The 13029-nt window shown below is 48.4% G+C and overlaps 1 protein-coding gene across 3 annotated transcripts in view; it reads right to left on the bottom strand.

The window, feature by feature from the left end:
• Positions 1-13029, bottom strand: part of CELF5 (CUGBP Elav-like family member 5) — a 78173-nt gene that overhangs the window by 7152 nt on the left and 57992 nt on the right. For all 3 annotated transcript variants that reach the window (XR_014003643.1, XM_081177860.1, XM_081177861.1), the window contains exons 7-11: positions 12050-12191; positions 8001-8147; positions 7591-7653; positions 5745-5828; positions 4681-4824 (exon numbers count right to left, since the gene is read on the bottom strand). Coding sequence is in view for 2 of the 3 variants with exons in the window: in XM_081177860.1 (XP_081033986.1) it covers positions 4681-4824; positions 5745-5828; positions 7591-7653; positions 8001-8147; positions 12050-12191 (580 nt within the window). In the remaining variant the exon portion in view is untranslated. The remainder of the gene's footprint in view (positions 1-4680; positions 4825-5744; positions 5829-7590; positions 7654-8000; positions 8148-12049; positions 12192-13029) is intronic.

Below are 13029 nucleotides of genomic sequence, written 5' to 3'. Positions count from 1 at the left end.
ACATCTGAAGGCAGCCCTGTTTCGGGAAGCTTTTAATGTTTGATGTATTATAGTATTTTAATATTCTTTTGGAAGCCGCCCAGAGTGGCTGGGGAAGCCCAGCCAGATGGGCGGGGTATAAATAATAAATTATTATTATTATTATTATTATTATTATTATTATTATTATTATTATTATCCTGCCCTCCCCAGCCGAAGCCGGGCTCAGAGCGGCTAACAACAGTAAAACATTAAAACATTCTAAAATCATTTCATTATAAAATTAATTCCAATCAAATTAATGGCAACCATTGGGCTAGAAGTTCTGTGAGGATTGCCAAAGGAGGGAGTCAGGCTGTGCCTTGACCAAAGGCCTGGTGGAACAGCTCTGTCTTGCAGGCCCTGCGGAAAGATGTCAAGTCCCGCAGGGCCCTAGTCTCTTGTGACAGAGCGTTCCACCAGATCGGGGCCACGGCCGAAAAGGCCCTGACTCTGGTTGAGGCCAGCCTAACTTCTCTGTGGCCTGGGACCTTCAAGATGTTTTTGTTTGAAGACCGTAAGGTCCTCTGTGGGACATACCAGGAGAGGCGCCCCCGTAGATACGAGGGTCCTAGGCCTGCTATCCCAGCCTGGTTAGCCCCCTAAAAACTCTGATACCCCATAATTAAATACAATATATTCTCATAGAGACTACCTTTTTTTTAAAAAAATGATATTTATTACTTTTTTAACATTTCCAACACAAACAAAAAAAGGAAAAAGAGAAAAAACAAAAAACAATGCAAATACAATACAAAAACACTACATGAACTAAAAAAAACAAATAAAAACAAAAACAGTTTAAAATCACCTCAAACATTTTCAATATCTTATATTTCATTCACTTATTTCCAGCGACCTCCTCCCACCTCCCTTTTTGTATTCCACTTCTATTATTTGTTTCAGCAATTCCTTTCCATCTTACTGTTTTCTGTTCTATAATTATCTTAACACATTCTTGCCATACTTTTCCTTTAATTTTGTATTAATCTATTTATACCTGATTCCTTATGACATTTCTGCTAAAGCCGTATAATTTCATTCCAACATTTTTCTAACATTCCTTAATTTTACAATATCTCTATAATTGGTCTTTAAACTTTTTCCAATCTTCTTCCACCGACTCTTCACCCTGGTCTTGGATCTTGCCAGTCATTTCCGCCAATTCCATATAGTCCATCAATTTCATCTGCCATTGTCCAACGCTTCAATGTTTTCAAAAAGCAACCATTCTCTCAACCAGCAAAAAGCAGATGGTTCACAGCAAAATTTAAAGGTCTAGCAGGGCAGGTCCACCTCCTTCTTTGGCATCCATCAATATCTTAAGTTTTACTCGAGGCTTCCTGCCCTGCCAAACAACTCTAGGAGCATCCCTCTGCCACCTCTTAAAACCCTCCATCCCATCCAAAGCTTGCAGTGTTTGAAACAAAAGCAACATCCCCAACAACACAGCAGCCCTCATCCCCACCACAATAACTCGGCCCAACAGTGACAACTTCTGATTTGTCCATATTTCCAAATCCCCCTTCTCTTCAATCCAACATCCTTCACAGTTATCCTTAAGAAGATTCACATTTTTGGCAGTCATATCAACCCCCAAATGCCTCTCTTTCTCGACCAATGTTAGTATCGCCCCCTGAAACTCTGTCAAGCTTTCCTTTTCCAATTCAGATAGGGCTCTGGTCCTCAAATTCATCTGTTCTTCTTTAAATTCAATCATAACGAATGTCCACTTATGTTCATCAGATTGTCTTTGTATGGATGGGACTCTCCTCTCCAGTTGTATTATTTTAAATTCAGCAGCAAGGGTTTTTCCCGACTTCATCTGCAGTTTGCCATATCGAAGTAGATTCCTGTGTCAGTTTCTGAGTGGTTTCTGAATTACTATTCACCTTTTGTCCCAAGTTGTTTAAGCTTTCTACAGTTGAATCAATTTCAATATTTGCAACATCCAATTTCACATTTCTCGCATCTATTTTCTTGTGGAGTTGTTCCAGCGAGTCGTTTATTTTCAGTAATGCAGCCACTAAGCCCTCCTCTGTCGACATCCCGTCTGTTTTTTTCCTTTCTGTTTGCCATAACACTTAAAAGATTCAAGGTCAATTCCAATTCTCTATGAATTGACCTCATAGAGACTACCTTAAGGTAAAGGTAAAGGGACCCCTGACCATTAGGTCCAGTCGTGGCCGACTCTGGGGTTGTGGCGCTCATCTCGCTTTATTGGCCGAGGGAGCCGGCGTACAGCTCATGTGGCCAGCATGACTAAGCCGCTTCTGGTGAACCAGAGCAGCGCACAGAAACAATGTTTACCTTCCCGCCGGAGCGGTACCTATTTATCTGCTTGCACCTTGACGTGCTTTCGAACTGCTAGGTTGGCAGGAGCAGGGACTGAACAACGGGAGCTCACCCTGTTGCAGGGATTCGAACAGCCAACCTTCTGATCGGCAAGCCCTAGGCTCTGTGGTTTAACCCACAGTGCCACCCGTGTCCCTCAGAGACTACCTTACACTGCATTTAAAACCAAAATCACATTTGGGTAGAAACTGTTTCTCAGGTGGCTAGTCCTAGTCTTTATAACCCTGTACCTTCTTCCAGAAGGCAGAAGCTGAAAGAGATCATTTCCGGAGTGCACACTGTCCTGCGCTATCTCTGCAGCTTTCTTATGGCACCTGGAAGCGTAGATTTGATGCAAAGTGGGAAGAGTGCACCCAATTATTCTCTCCGCAGTCTTGACAACCCTGGACAGCATTGTTTTCCCCCGACCGTGCAGCTCCCAAACCACACACACAGACCATAAGTTAATACACTCTCCACAGTACAGTGGTAGAATGCCATCAACAGGTCCTTTGAGAGATTGTTTTTCCGGAGGATTCTCAGAAAATATAACCTCTGCTGTGCTTGAGTGCTTCCATTGAGAAAGAGAATCATAGAATCATAGAGTTGGAAGAGGGCCATCGAGTCCAACCCCCTGCCAAGCAGGAAACACCATCAGAGCACTCCTGACATATGGTTGTCAAGCCTCTGCTTAAAGACCTCCAAAGAAGGAGACTCCACCACACTCCTTGGCAGCAAATCCCACTGTCAAACAGCTCTTACTGTCAGGAAGTTCTTCCTAATGTTTAGGTGGAATCTTCTTTCTTGTAGTTTGGATCCATTGCTCCGTGTCCGCTTCTCTGGAGCAGCAGAAAACAACCTTTCTCCCTCCTCTATGTGACATCCTTTTATATATTTGAACATGGCTATCATATCACCCCTTAACCTCCTCTTCTCCAGGCTAAACATGCCCACCTCCCTTAGCCGTTCCTCATAAGGCATCGTTTCCAGGCCTTTGACCATTTTGGTTGCCCTCCTCTGGACACGTTCCAGTTTGTCAGTGTCCTTCTTGAACTGTGGTGCCCAGAACTGGACACAGAAGAAAGGAAGGGAATAAAACACAAGCGAATTTGCATGTAAGCAAAGCTCAGTCGGTAGATTAGGATCTCTGGGTTGCAGGTTTGAGCCCCATGTTAGGGGAGGAAATTCCTGCATTGAAGGGGGGTTGGAATAGATGACCCTTGGGGTCCATTGGAACTCTGCAATTCTATGATTGCATGACTATGAAATAAATCATGATGACGACAGGCTCCCTTATTCCTGATGCACATCAAGCCCCTGAGCTCTGCGTAATAGCTCAGTCGGTAGAGGAGGAGAAGCTTAATCTCAGAGCTGTGGGTTCGAGCCCCGTGTTGGGCAGGGGGTTGGACTAGATGACCCTCGTCTCCCTTCTGGATCAGGCCAATGGCCCCTCTTCGTCCAGTGTCCTGTTCTCACAGTGGCTAACCAAATACCCCACAGGCAGGATTTGAGCACAAGAGCAAGTGATTTCCTATGATTTCCAGCACCCCATATTCAGAAACAGCAATGACAAACCTAGACAGCATCCTAAAAAGCAGAGACATCACCTTGCCAACAAAGGTCCGTATAGTTAAAGCCATGGTTTTCCCAGTCGTGATGTATGGAAGTGAGCGCTGGATCATAAAGAAGGCTGATCGCTGAAGAATTGATGTTTTTGAATTCTGGTGCTGGAGGAGACTCTTGAGAGTCCCATGGACTGCAAGAAGATCAAACCTCTCCATTCTGAAGGAAACCAGCCCTGAGTGCTCACTGGAAGGACGGATCCTGAAGCTGAGGCTCCAAGACTTTGGCCATGAGAAGAGAAGACTCCCTGGAAAAGACCCTGATGCTGGGAAAGATGGAGGGCACAAGGAGAAGGGGACGACAGAGGACGAGATGGTGGGACAGTGTTCTCGAAGCTACCAGCATGAGTCTGACCAAACTGCGGGAGGCAGTGGAAGACAGGAGTGCCTGGCGTGGTCTGATCCAGGGGGTCACGAAGAGTCGGACACGACTAAACAACTAAACAACAACAACTTCTTCAGAAACATCACAGCTAGTCACCCTATCCTCCGTGAATTTGCCCAGTTCTCTTTTTAAGCCATCGTTCATAAATGGTCTCAAGTCAGGCATATGAGCAGAGAGAGGGGCAGGTTTGTTGACGAGACTAAAACGCGCAGAGTTGTTAAAACAGAAGGAGATGGCAAAGGACCTCTCCAAACCGAGGGCTTCAAATTGCCCATCCTGTACCTGCCCCTCTTCGCCTCCCTCCCTCCCTTGATCGCTCACCGAAACATTTGCTCTGGTTTGTTGCGCGGTCCATGAAAACTTTGGAGGAGATGATGTTCCCAAAGGGAAGGAACATCTGCATGAGTTCGTTGTCGCCAAACTCCTGAGGCAGGTGGTAGATGAAAAGGTTGCATCCTTCGGGACCTGTGGTCAAAGAGGCAGCATGGCATACTGGTTAGAGCATCAGACTAGGAGCAGAGAGGCCTTGGGTTCAAATCCCCCCCCCCCCCGTTCAGCAAGGAAACACCCTTGAGTGACCACAAGCCTGTTGCATTCTTTGGCTTGTATCCCACTAAGTGGGGGGTGGGGAAACCTCTAGCCACCATGAAGGAATCTAAGTGGTCCTCCTACAAGCAATTTCCACCAAACTGAAGGAATGGGTTTCCCAAATCTAAAAACCTGACTGTGCAGTCAATCTGAAACGGGCCCCCAAATCCCATTTTTCCTTCTCCAAGGGTGCATTAGTTAAAAGCCCTTAACTTGAGCTCTTGAGCAAATGTGTAACAAAAACACAGCTGTATAAACAAAGCTCTTTCCTTTATCAGTCCATGACGCCTAATGAATGGCCTTGCCAGTTCCAAAGTGGAGCAGGGATGACACATTTGGGTCTTATCTTACATCCTGACCACAATGACGCACAGACCTGGTCAGCCCCCCAGGAACGGCGCCAGGAGTGCTCTTAGAGTTGGTGACCTTCTTACCCCAAGATAAGGATTACAGGAACAGGGACACCCTTTTATGGTCAAGAGTACAGGAGCAGGAAGATCTGTGCTGTCAACTTACGTGTATGAGCTTACGTGGCTGGATTCCTGGGGAAGGGGGGAAGAGGGTGCCTGGAGGATATATATATTGTATGCAATTTCTCTTGCTTTTGTGCTTGCTGTGAACCGATTCACGCAGTGCCTTCTGCTATCCGGAGAGCAGAATAAACTCTTTCTCTGAACCAAACCTCAGTGTCATTTGACTCCTTCCTCCCTGTTCTGGGAGCAACGCTCACCCTACCAATCGGTAAAGTCTAATAAGGCTACAAAACTATGCCCTCCCATCAGCAGAAGACGACCTACCTTCCCGTTGCTGCTGCTGGATTATTGGAAGGGGCTGAGGGATGGGCTGAGCGACCGGGGTGATGGTGGTGGCTGGGTAGACAGCTGGGCGGGGAAAGAGAGGGGAGACAGAGCATTCATTTGATTATCTTTCATGTATTTTGGTTTTTCAAAACATATTTTTCTTCCTTCAAATTTTGTTGACCGGAAATCAAAATGCGAAATGCCTCAACTCAGAGCAAAACGCCGTCAATAAATTCAGCCTAATGCAATATACAGTTTGCATTTAAAAAAACACACACAAACAAATAAAATAATCAAATTAAGGAAAGGAAAAACCAACAAATAAAGCTACTAACATACAGATTCAAGTTAGAATTGCAGGTCACCGCAATGCAAATATCTATCCGTGTCCATTTTGCTTATGGAAAGTCCATATAGCTCTGCAATCTTATATACTTCACACACACTTGACTTTGTGTGCATTCAGGTGGGCTGCTAGTTAAAGAACTGAGTCAAACTCTGCTGTATGTATATCAGTTTTAAAGCATGAAACTCTTAATCTCAGGGTTTTGGGTTTGAGCAAAAGATTGCAGGGGGTTGGACCAGATGATATTCATGATCCCTTTATTATTGGTGCAAAAACATTTACAGTGAAGAACGTCTCAATTCCATGTCTTGCTCAGGCACTAGCAGAATCTGAGAGTGGGTGGACCTTAAACTTTCCCCAGCAGAGTAGTCTCATGACCCCCAGCCGACGCCTCCCCTCTCTGCGCGTAAACCGACTGCGCAGAGAGGGTGTGGCTAAAGGGGGACTTGCCTCCCCCCGCGCTTTGTTCATGCTTGGTGCTGTGGCTCTCCCTTGCATCCTCGGAACCCTGTATCCCTCCCCCACTGGAGGCGGGGCTTCCCTCCTCCGCGGAGGAAGTGCTGCTTCTCACGATCTTTGGAGGCTCCCTGTAACACAACTGCCCTTCCACCTCTCGCCTCTGAGCTGATGGCAGTTCCCTGACCAAACCAAAACAGGTTGCAACCCAAGGTGCGCTTTCGCCAATGGGACCTCCCCCCAAAAATTGTTCGTAATAAAAAAAAAAGGGTGGGTTGTGTCAGGTGCTGATGGTGGTTGCTCGTGAGTAACCAGTCAGGACTCCGACCTTTCTTTCACAGGTTTTATTGGTGCAAACTATTTATAGAGCATAACCACAAAGTTCATGTCCGTCTTAGTCACTTGCAGATTCCGGGAGTGGCCCCTTCCGGTCCCCCCCTCCCCCAGCATAAGAACTTAGAGACCCCAAATCTCCGCCTCCCCTCCTTACGTTTCACCCCTCTGCGAAAGCTGGGCGATGGAAACGGCATGTGTGCCTCCGGGCCAGCCGGGCTAGGTGAGGCGCTTCGGCTCTCAGCAGCATTTTTGAGCCCTCCCTTCGCTTGGCTGCCCCCTTCCTTCTCTTCTCCACTGGAGGTGTGGTTTTCCCCACTGCAGGACAAGCAGCTGCTCCTCAGAAGCGTCAGACGCTCTCTGTATCCCCCTGCCTCCCTCCCCTGTTCCGATGGCAGTCCCCTGACAGGTTGTAATCCAAAAAAGGGTTGCAAACCGGGACACACACTTCCGGGTTTGACGTGTTTGTAATCCAAAACGTATGCAAACCAAGGTACCACTGTAATTCTGTAAGTTTTCAAAAGCAGTGAGCTTAAGGTGAGTCGTTCGACATATTTTGAAACTGCCCTTCATCCTTGCTGTCCCCTCTGGCCCTGATCAACGCCATACGCAAATCTCGAAATTAGAATATAATCTATAATGCTTCCGCCAGCCTTAGAAAAATGTGTGTATTCCCCAGGTCAAGTTCCACTCTCATGCACACGGTACCTGCATACTGCTGGACTCCGGTGAAGGCTGGGTGCATAGTCTCTGCTACCGATGGGTTCTGGGCTAAAAGAGGAGAGATCTTATTTTATTTTTCTAAAGGAATGGACCTGTTGAGAAGAAGGGAAGTCCTAAAATGTGAACGAGCCAAAAAAAAAAATAATGAATTGGAGTTGGGAGTGGAAATTGGGAGTCGCAACAGCATTTTGAACCATTGCTCAAAACAGACATCAGAACGAAACAGCCGGCAACCAACTCAGAACCTTGAGGACTAAAATGAGCAGGTTTACTGAAGATGGTAGTTGGGAGAGATGAGAGTTGGAGTCCACCATCATCTGGGAGGAGCATAGGCTGCCCATCCGTATCCTCCTCTCTGTGCCTGTTTCCCGCACCACACCTTTCCCCTTTCCTACCTGTGCAGGGAAGAAGCCCATTCGTATAAACTGCCTCCAAGGTGGGATGGGTGCTGGGAATAGGGACCACTCCTGCGAAGCTGTTGGTGATGGGGGCCACCAGTCCCGGGATGGCAGTTGTGCCCAAGAGAGGAGGCGAGTGTAACCCTGCAGAGACAGAAAAGCGGGTGGGTGTAACTTTCCTTTTAACAACAACAACAACAACAACAATTTTTATTACGGTCCAGAGACCCAACAAATCGTTATAAAGCAATACAAAATTCATACAGCCTACCTCCAGGTTAAACAAACATTTTGTTCAGAATATAGGGATCATTGGTTCTTGCAACCACAGATAAAAACTTTGCCACTGTTCTAGCATTTGTCCAGTCTTCCAATAGGAACCTGACATAGTGAGCCTCTGATTTTCCCGGGAAAGGTACCAGCAAGGGTAGTATCAGTTCAGCCCTGGCTTGCTCATATTTCGCACAGTGCAACAAAATATGTTTTATGGGATCGATGTCTTGAGCACACGAGCAAAGTCTGTCCTGGTAGGGAACTCCTCTCAACACTGCAGAAGGAAAGACATTTAGTCTGGCTTTGGTGAAAAGCCTTCGATAGTTTGGTACTGTCAGGTTTTTAATGTAAGATGTTAACATGCCCATATTGTACCCTTTTAACAGCTCTGGGGACAGCATTGGCGCCTGCCCCTCCGTGCATCCAGATGTGCCTTTCCCCCTCAGAAGCATCCTTGCACCAGGTGCTTGTTCGTCTACTGTCTACACTGAGCGTGACCTTTCGCGCACGCTTTTCAACCAGGGCCGTCAGGAATCGAACTCAGGACTATCTGCATGCAAAAACAGATACTCTTCCCATTCAACTAGCTCTCCAGGGAGAAAGAAAAGGAGAGGAGCTGCTTTGTACCAGGTTGGAACGTTTACCTATCTGAAGTCCTGTATTCTCTACCATGGCAGAAAATATAAAATTAACCGGCAATCCGCCTCCATCTGGATTGTGGAAAATACAGTGGTACCTCGGGTACCTCGGCTTCAGGTTACATACGCTTCAGGTTACACACTCTGCTAACTCAGATATAGTGCTTCAGGTTAAGAACTTTGCTTCAGGATAAGAACAGAAATCTGGCTCCGGCGGCACGGCGGCAGCAGGAGGCCCCATTAGCTAAAGTGGTGCTTCAGGTTAAGAACAGTCTCAGGTTAAGAACGGACCTACGAACGAATTAAGTACTTAACCCGAGGTACCACTGTAATGTAGGAGTGCAAATATCCAGAGTGTTGGGATCAGATGGGATTACTATGAGGAATTATAAAATATGCATCAAGCCATTGTGTCCGCCATGAAAGCATGGCGTTGACTGGGTTCGATTCATTGACAATAATTTCTGATCAAATCCCACAACCCTCTGCATCTCTGGCCATTTCCTCTACTGTCCATTTCTCTCTGCTTGACAAGTCACGTACGCAGCCCAGTTGCCAGTTGCTGCATGAGGCATCCTGGGTCATAAAGATGATAGTTAGCTTTGATGTAGTTTAATCTTTAGGTAGATCTTAGGGCCAGGAAGAGGGTTCACAAGAATATGATAAATACTGCCATCCTTCCAGGAGATGGTAAATACTTCCTTCCTTTATTGCTTGTTTATGACCTCCGGATTTGCTGAATGCATTCCTCCTTTTTAAGGTAAAGGGACCCCTGACCATTAGGTCCAGTTGTGACCAACTCTGGGGTTGCAGTGCTCATCTCGCTTTATTGGCCGAGGAAGCTGGCGTACAGCTTCTGTGTCATGTGGCCAGCAGGACTAAGCCGCTTCTGGTGAACCAGAGCAGCACACGGAAACGCCGTTTACCTTCCTGCTGGAGCGGTACCTATTTATCTACTTGCATTTTGACATGCTTTCGAACTGCTAGGTTGGCAGGAGCAGGGACTGAGCAACAGGAGCTCACCCTGTCGCGGGGATTCGAACCGTCAACCTTCTGATCGGCAAGTCTTAGGCTCTGTGGTTTAACCCACAGCACCACCCGCGTCCCCCAGAAGTATGCATGCTTAAATTAGCTTTTTGTAGTTTGACTGTCCCCACATGGGGTTTTTTGAAATGCTCAGAGGAAATCTGATTGGCTCTTACGTACACTGTGTAAAAAGTTCTTTTGTGAATAAAACGACCTGGGCCGGAGGGTGGACAGGAATTATTATTACACGCACTCCTCCCAGAGTCTTGCTGGTTCAAGCCTCTGTGTGTATTTTATTATCAGAGTCCAATCCTTCCTTTACTTTGGGAACGCCTCAAATATTAAAGTTTGTTGGATCGAAGTCAGTGCTGGTCATATAGTGGAGAAGTACAAACCTACTAGATTTGGCTTGCATCTATCATTAGGCCAGCCCTGTCATTAGGCAGCTGGGGCTGAGGGAGGGGAGCAGCGTACTGTAATAGAATTTTAAGGTCATATATGTATAATAAATGTTCATAAATGTACCAATGTCTGGAGGAGCACAGGAAGACCTCCTTGAAACTATTTTGACTCCCTGAAACCATTTCGACTCCCAAGCTGACCAAATGTTTCTCTGCAAGGAGGGACGGGGTGAGGGAACCTACTCATTGTCTCAGGAATTAAGTACCGTATTTTTCGCCCCATAAGACGCACCGGCCCATAAGATGCACCTAGATTTTTGGGGGGGAAATAAAGGAAAAAAATTTTATTTCCCCCCCAGGTGCGCTGCGCTACACCAGGAGCTTGGGGCGTGCGGAGCTCAGTGCGCCCCAAGCTTCTGCGTGCCGGCAAGGTCTCCGCTAGCGTGGAAGAGCCGGGCGCCTCTCCCAGGGCTAGCGGATCGCTGCGCTACACCAGGAGCTTGGGGCGTGCTGAGCTCAGCGCGCCCCAAGCTTCTGCGTGCGCGCAAGCAGTCCGCTAGCCTTGGGAGAGCCGCGGGGCTCTCCCAGGGCTAGCGGATCGCTGCGCTACACCAGGAGCTTGGAGCGTGCTGAGCTCAGCGCGCCCCAAGCTTCTAGGTGCGCGCAAGCAGTCCGCTGCCGCCCCAAGCCTCGCGCACCCGGCAGGAGGTCCCACCGGGTGCACGAGGCTTGGGGCGGCAGCGGACTGCTTGCGCGCACCTAGAAGCTTGGGGCGTGCTGAGCTCAGCGCGCCCCAAGCTTCTAGGTGCGCGCAAGCAGTCCGCTAGCCGCGGTGCTCTCCCAGGGCTAGCGGATCGCTGCGCTACACCAGGAGCTACACCCCAAGCTTCTAGGTGCGCGCAAGCAGTCCGCTGCCGCCCCAAGCCTCGCGCACCCGGTGGGACCTCCTGCCGGGTGTGCGAGGCTTGCAGACATTCGCCCGAAGCAGGGGGAGCCCTCCCGAGGGCTCCTAGTGCTTTGGGCGACAGGCTGCCGCCCCAAGCCTCACGCACCCGGTGGGACCTCCTGCCGGGTGCGCGAGGCTTGCAGGCATTCGCCCCATAAGACGCACCCCGATTTCCCCTTCATTTTTGGAGGGGAAAAAGTGCGTCTTATGGGGCGAAAAATACGGTAATCACCATTTCAAAAGGAATGGCCAGACTACCAGGAAAGGCAATCAGATAAGGCATTATCAGATAACCTGGCAGACAGGAAAAACAACAACACTCAAATTTCTGTTGTAGACCACCTTTTCTGTGATGTGGATATGATGTTTCTGGGGAATGGTCTTGGGCTACACCCCTTCTGTGATGTATGTATGATGTATGGAGGGGTGGTCTTGAGCTCCAGGGCAGGGAATTTAAAATGTCTATATAAGGGCGGACACACCTTCGTTCTGGGTCCTCCTCCTTTCCTGCGTTTGAGGGGAGCACCCTGTTGCAACAGCTTTAATAAAGATCAGGCTTACTAGCTGCTTTGCTTCTCAATATTCTCTGGTTGGCCTCTGTTATTTTCTCCTACCAATAGGGAACCCATGTAAGGACTCTGTATGGATACCCCATCAGGGAAGAAGGGCTGCTCTGTCCCCTTTTCCCTCTGGCTTGCCCAGGAGGCAGGGTGGCCCCCAGGCTGGGAAAACTTCCCCACCCCTGACACCAAGGATACGCACCTGAGGTTTGTGCAACAGGAGTGGCTGGCAAGCCATTTAGGCTGACGGTGCCGATTTGCTGGATGTGGCAGGGGGAGAAGGTGAGGCTTGGGCTGACGAAGCTTCCATGAGATGCCGAGAGGACGGTCTGCTGCTGCATCAGCTGAGAAAAGAAAAGAAAAATGCAGGCAGGTCTCCAGTGTGTAAGTGAAGTCGTGTCTACTGGGAAACACCATTGGAAAAGCCTGCAAACACACTCTAAATCTGAACCAGGCTTCCTTGAGACTACAATTCCCATCATCCCTGACCACTGGTCCTGCTAGCTAGGGATCATGGGAGTTGTAGGCAAAAAAAAACATCTGGAGCAGGGATCCCCAAACTCGGCCCTCCAGCTGTTTTGGGACTACAACTCCCATCATCCCTAGCTAACAGGACCAGTGGTCAGGGATGATGGGAACTGTAGTCCCAAAACAGCTGGGGGGCCAAGTTTGGGGACGCCTGATCTGGAGGGCCGAGGTTGAGGAAGCCTGCTCTAAACCTCTGTAAACCCTTTAGAAAACCATAACTCCACCGCAATAGCTCCTTCTAAACCTCCTTGTTCAAACTTTCCATAGGCCGGTGCAAAGGCTCCTGGGATTGCACGACACTGTTTTTGCACCATTTTCACGCCTTTGGGGTGCCGTTTTTGCCCCTTTATGTGCCACTTCCTGGTTGGTGTCGTGCCTTAAAGTAAAGTAAAGGTAAAGGGACCCCTGACCATTAGGTCCAGTCGTGGCTGACTCTGGGGTTGCGCGCTCATCTCGCTTTATTGCCCGAGGGAGCCGGCGTACAGCTTCCGGGTCATGTGGCCAGCATGACTAAGCCGCTTCTGGCGAACCAGAGCAGCGAACGGAAACGCCATTTACCTTCCCGCCGGAGCGGTACCTATTTATCTACTTGCACTTTGGCATGCTTTCGAACTGCTGAGTTGGCAGGAGCAGGGACTGAGCAACGGGAGCTCA

The sequence above is a fragment of the Podarcis bocagei genome (assembly GCF_964188305.1).
Source record: "Podarcis bocagei genome assembly, chromosome: 18".
NCBI lineage: Eukaryota > Metazoa > Chordata > Lepidosauria > Squamata > Lacertidae > Podarcis > Podarcis bocagei.
Note: the sequence above shows the minus strand (reverse complement) of the source record. Positions and strands in the feature narration are given on the sequence as shown.